General features: G+C 44.4%; 1 protein-coding gene across 1 annotated transcript in view; it reads right to left on the bottom strand.

Annotated features, from left to right (window-relative positions):
- Positions 1 to 632: 632 nt before the first annotated feature.
- Positions 633 to 6,000, bottom strand: part of LOC139567743 (STE20-like serine/threonine-protein kinase) — a 35,247-nt gene continuing 29,879 nt past the window's right edge. Inside the window, exons 15-18 of the mRNA XM_071389205.1 lie at positions 5,456 to 5,647; positions 3,039 to 3,164; positions 1,356 to 1,469; positions 633 to 916 (exon numbers count right to left, since the gene is read on the bottom strand). Coding sequence (XP_071245306.1) covers positions 770 to 916; positions 1,356 to 1,469; positions 3,039 to 3,164; positions 5,456 to 5,647 — 579 coding nt within the window. The 3' untranslated portion in view covers positions 633 to 769. The remainder of the gene's footprint in view (positions 917 to 1,355; positions 1,470 to 3,038; positions 3,165 to 5,455; positions 5,648 to 6,000) is intronic.

Raw genomic sequence — 6,000 nt, 5'->3', positions numbered from 1 at the left:
GTTTCTTTTCAGAGGAAGCTTACATTTGAAAAGCCAGTCCATTGACATAAAAGTATACAGGCACTAGATTCTTCAAGAAGAAAAAAAAGATTCACAAATGAAAAATAATCGTCAGTGAAAAATGTAATCTGCCTGAGACACTTTAGTGACTTGGAGGCAAGGATTTGAGGAACAGAGTGCCAAAGTATCAAATTTGAAAATGCATAATGTCAAGAATCTCCTTCATAACTCATTTCAAAAGAGGAAGCTATAAGAAATAAAACTGTTTCTTTTTTTCAGTCAGTGGAAAATGATTTGAAATGGAGTGAAACGCGGAGGTACTACTTCTACAATAAAAACACAAATTCAAACTCTTGCTACGGTGTGCCCGACTGAACACGACCCTATACAATGAAAAAGGGGTAAATTATATATAACAGATCACCATTAAAAAGGTCTTCATGATTAACACAGTCTGTAGCTTGAGGGCTACTGTCCCATCCTCGTCCAGAAACCGATAGAGGGGTACACACCCCCCTCGGAGATATCGCCCCTTTGTCCCCGAATGTCATCAGTGGAGACGGGGCAAGGCAGCAGAGGCTCAGTCTTATTAGTCTGTCTGTCTGTGTGTGTGTGTGTGTGTGCACGCCAGTCTATTTGTATATGTGTGTGTGTGTGTGTATGTGTGTATCCATCTGGAGTGTGTATATCTATTCATTGTGTGTGCCTTCAATATGTGGGTGTGGATATATGTTCATGTCCATCCGGAGTGTCATGATAGGGTTAACCCCTAGAAGCCAGTGGAGTGGACACTGGGGATGGGGTAGAACTTGGAGATGCGGCTCTGGGCTGAGGGGTTAAGGCACTCTGACTCTCCACTCATCTTAAAGAAGACCTCCTGCTCCTGAAGCTTCCTGGCAAACTCTTCCTCCAGAGCCTAAGAACAACAGACAAACGGTTGGTGAGCGGATCACAAGCAAGAGATTACATAATATTCATTTGGCAGCTGCTTATATTCGTACTGTTTTACACATGTACCAGATACACATTTGTTTTTTACATATGGCTCTGAGATTCCCCCTGAGACACCCTCAGAGTGGGGTCACAGTCAGGGTCAGGCATTATCAGCGGAGCAATTAGGGTTAAGTGTCTCGCTCAAGGACACGTGGACAAGTGTTTCACCTTGTCAGCTCTGGGATTCAAACCAGCGGATTTCGGTTACTGGCCCAACACTGGAACCGTTAGGCTACCTCCCACCCTACCTGCTACCATATGTTTCAACTACAAGTATCTCATCTCCGAAACAAAATATGTGCCAAATACTCAATAGAAAGTGAAATAGTTTCCTGTCAAGGGTTAACTGGTGTAATGGTTACCTTCTTCCTGGGTCGTAGTTTCTCCCTCCACTCCTTCAGCTCCTGGCTGTGCTCCTCATCCAGCTCCTTCAGCTTCTGGGTCTCGTGCTCTATCAGGATGTGGCACTTCTCATTCTTGAAACACACAAATACACACATTGGGTGTTACACGCTTTAATGAATAACAGATGAATCAAAGTGTGTGTGTGTGTGTTTTCTGTTGCACCTTGTGCAATTACAGAATCCCTGATATGCATGTGGGCGTACTATATATTTTATACCATACACTCTTACAAATAAGGATACGGTATTGTTCCCTGGAGTACAAAAATATCTAAATACGCATAATGTAGCTTCAGAGGTAAACATAATGATCTCACATGGTACTGTTTTGTACCTTTTAGGGTACATGTGCAGACAAAGAGTGTAATGGTACATTTTCGTAATCCATATTATGAATATAAAAAGGTACAATCATCACACTCAAAAAAGGGGTAATGTGAAGGTTAATTTCCCAGGTGAAAAATGTATTTTGTTTACCTTCAATACCCACCATACAATGCTAACTTTTTGCCACCTAAAAAGAACTAACGGCTTTGTCACTGGGGTGGTATCCCAAAAAGGCACATTTGTACCATAATTATTATCATCATATTTCCCAGCATGCTCTACTGCAGGTTAATTTTTTAAGAATCGTTTTTAATATCTGTGTTTTTGCATGTACATTGATTGATTAATCATATGCTACACAAAGATAAATAACATAAATGTTTCTAAACTAATCCAATCAGTTAGTTCGATTTTTTTCTCCCATTACGCACATGGTTGTTCCAATTTAAATGACTTAGGTAGTCTCCTCAAAATGTTCCTAACTCTGGCAGTCATTGTGAATGCATGTTGCAGGTGAATGAAATTCCAACAGTTGGATATCCTAACTCTGGCTGGATTCCAATAGGAATTACAAATCACTTTGCAAATCAGCATAAAATGACTTGCAGGTATACTTTCAAAATTCTGGTAAATTTCCCAGGTTTCTAGAAATCACAGTCGGAAGATTCCTGGAAACAGGAGGGAATAAGGAGGAAATGATTCAACCAGAATATCCCAAAATTCCCAGAATTTGGGGTATGTTACCAGAACTTTGCAAGCAGGCCTGATGTAGTCTATAAACCATGAGTTTCATGCCACTGTATTAGAGTAAAACTAGGCTTCAAAATAAGGCCTCATGAGATATGTAATGTATTGTCATAAAGAGTTTAATTTTAATGGTAATATATGCTTAGGAACTCACTTGGTGAAGACCACATGACTGAAAATAAAAGAATTTAACAACAATGTTTCTGTTACTAACAAATACAGTCATGGGTGGTAACTCTACAATTCAATCAAAAAGGCAAATTGGGAAATTGTATTGGAGGCTTGGCACAGCGATGGAGTGGCTTTCAGATAGTTACTTTTGGCCACCCGTGAGTGGAAATATTGTACAATTTTAAGTGGTCTATGGTAGAGGTCCATTGTTGCCACTTACAAGGAACAAATGGCTTTGTCACTGTGATGAAAGGTACTATCTGAGGTATGAACTTGGGTACAAATATGTACCCATAACTAAAAGTACAAAAGGAGGACCTTACAGGGTACCACCCCAGTGACAAGAAGTTGTACCCCTTTAGGAACAAATCTACACCTTTATTTCTGAGAGTGTACCTGTAGCTGCTGCAGCTCCCTGATGTTGGCGTCACACTGCAGTTGCAGGTCTCTCATCTGGTTCTCATGTTTCTGGTGCTGGTGGAGCCTCTCATTCTTCTGCCTCTTCTCCTCCTGGGCTGCAAACTGTCAAACACACAGCAACATCTCAGTTATTCAACTCGCACTAGTATTAAAATAGGCCCAATTACAGTTGGAACTTGATACATGCTTCATTTGCACTGAGAGTCTCAAGCTTGACCTAGCATTGCCTAAAGTACTGTAAATCCAACTAAATCCTTCAGTGCCTGGGAAAGTCCCTTTGACTTGGATCAACAAGCTCTGAGACTTTACCTCTTTCTCCACTGAAAGCAATGTCTATAATCCCTCATTAGCTGGCAGCATTGGCGCAAAACAAAGCGCGAACCACCGCATTTAACCATGGCAAGGTGACTGGGAATATGGTCAAATAGAAACAGTGTAGTTATTCCCTCCATAAGGCAATCAAACAAGCAAAACGTTACTACGGAGACAAAGTGGAGTCGCAATTCAACGGCTCAGACACGAGACGTATGTGGCAGGGTCTACAGACAATCACGGATTACAAAGGGAAAACCAGCCACATCACGGACACCGACGTCTTGCTCCCGGACAAGCTAAACACCTTCTTCTCCCGCTTTGAGGAAAACACAGTGCCACCGATGTGGCCCGCTCCCAAGGACTGTGGGCTCTCGTTCTCCGTGGCCGATGTGAGTAAGACATTTAAACATGTTAACAATCACAAGGCTGCCGACCCAGACGGCCTCCCTAGTCGTGTCCTCAGAGCATGCGCAGACCAGCTGGCTGGAGTGTTTACAGACATATTCAATCTCTCCCTATCTCAGTCTGCTGTCCCCACTTGCTTCAAGATGTCCACCATTGTCCCTGTACCCAAGGAAGAAAAGATAACTGAACTAAATGACTATCGCCCCGTAGCACTCACTTCTGTCATCATGAAGTCCTTTAAGAGGCTAGTTAAGGATCATATCACCTCTACCTTACCTGACACACTAGACCCACTTCTATTTGCATACCCAATAGATCCACAGATGATGTAATCGCCATCGAAACAGCACACTGCCCTGTCCCATCTGGACAAGAGGAATACTTATGTAAGAATGCTGTTCATTGACTATAGTTCAGCCTTCAACACCATAGTACCCTCCAAGCTCATCATTAAGCCTGGGGCTCTGGGTCTGAACCCCGCCCTGTGCAACTGGGTCCTGGACTTCCTGATGGGCTGCCCCCAGGTGATGAAAGTAGGAAAAAACACAGGGGCATGCTCAGCCCCCTCCTGTACTCCTTGTTCACCCATGACTGCGTGGCCACGCACACCTCCAACTCAATCATCAAGTTTGCAGATGACAACAGTAGTAGGCCTGATTACCAACAATGACAAGAAAGCCTACAGAGAGGAGGTGAGGACCCTGGTGGAGTGGTGCAGGGAAAATAACCTCTCCCTTAACGTCAACAAAACAAAGGAGCTGATCGTTGACTTCAGGAAACAGCAGAGGAAGCACACCCCTATCCACAGACAGAACCGCAGTGGAGAAGGTGGAAAGCTTCAAGTTCCTTGGTGTAAACATCACTGACAATCTAAAATGGTCCACCCACACAGACAGTGTGGTGAAGAAGGCACAACAGAGCCACTTAACCTCAGGAGGCTGAAAAAAATTGGCTTGGCCCCTAAGACCCGCACAAACTTTTACAGATAAACAATTGAGAGCATCCTGTCGGGCTGTATCACCACCTGGTACGGAAACTGCACCGCCCGCAACCGCAGGGCTCTCCAGAGGGTGGTGCGGTCTGCCCAACACATCACCGTGGGGCAAACTACCTGCCCTCCAGGACACCTACACCACCAGAGGTCACAGGAAGGCCAAAAAGATCATCAAGGACATCAACCACTCGAGCCACAACCTGTTCACCCCGCTATCGTTCAGAAGGCGAGGTCAGTACAGGTGCATTAAAGCTAGGACCGAGAGACTGAAAAACAGCTTCTATCTCAAGGTCATCAGACTGTTAAATAGCCATCACTAGCTGGTTACCACCTGGTTACTCAACCAGGCATCAAAGAGGCTGCTGCCCTATATACACAGACATGGAATCACTGGCCACTTTAATAACGGAACACTAGTCACTTTAATAATGTTTGCATACTGCTTCACTCATCACATATGTATACAGTGTATTCTATGCTACTGTATTTATTCAATGCCACTCCAACATTGCTCGTCCTAATTCAATTATTTTACTTTTAGATGTGTGTGTATTGTTGTGAATTGTCAGATACTACTGCACTGTCGGAGCTAGGAACACAAGCATTTCGCTACACCAGCAATAACATAAATATGCTAAATATGTGTCCAAAACAATTTTTTGGGACCATTATCTCTCACCTGTTTGATCTTCTCCCTCTCCTGCTCGGGTGTGATGGGGCCCCCAGTGATTCGGAGGCTCTTCTTGAACATGGCCATGCGCGTCTTGGCATCGCTGCGCTGGATCTTGGGTAAGCGGGCCCTCTCCTGTGTCTGCCTGTTCTTCATCTCCTCAATCAGACGCTGGTTGTAGCGCTGCATCTGCTCCATCTCCTACACACAGACAGACAGACAGACAGACAGACAGACAGACAGACAGAGAGGGAAATAGAGGGAGGAAGGGAGAGAGAGAGAGAGGGAAATAGAGGGAGGAAGGGAGAGAGAGAGAAATAGAGGGAGGAAGGGAGAGAGAGAGAAATAGAGGGAGGAAGGGAGAGAGAGAGAAATAGAGGGAGGAAGGGAGAGAGAGGGAAATAGAGGGAGGAAGGGAGAGAGAGAGAGAGAGAGAGGGAAATAGAGGGAGGAAGGGAGAGAGAGAGAGAGAGAGGGAAATAGAGGGAGGAACGGAGAGAGAGAGAGAGAGAGAGAGAAATAGAGGGAGGAACGGAGAGAGAGAGAGAGAGAGA

This window comes from Salvelinus alpinus, chromosome 2, assembly GCF_045679555.1.
Source record: "Salvelinus alpinus chromosome 2, SLU_Salpinus.1, whole genome shotgun sequence".
In the NCBI taxonomy this organism is placed as follows: domain Eukaryota; kingdom Metazoa; phylum Chordata; class Actinopteri; order Salmoniformes; family Salmonidae; genus Salvelinus; species Salvelinus alpinus.
This window is presented reverse-complemented; position numbering and strand designations above follow the sequence as displayed.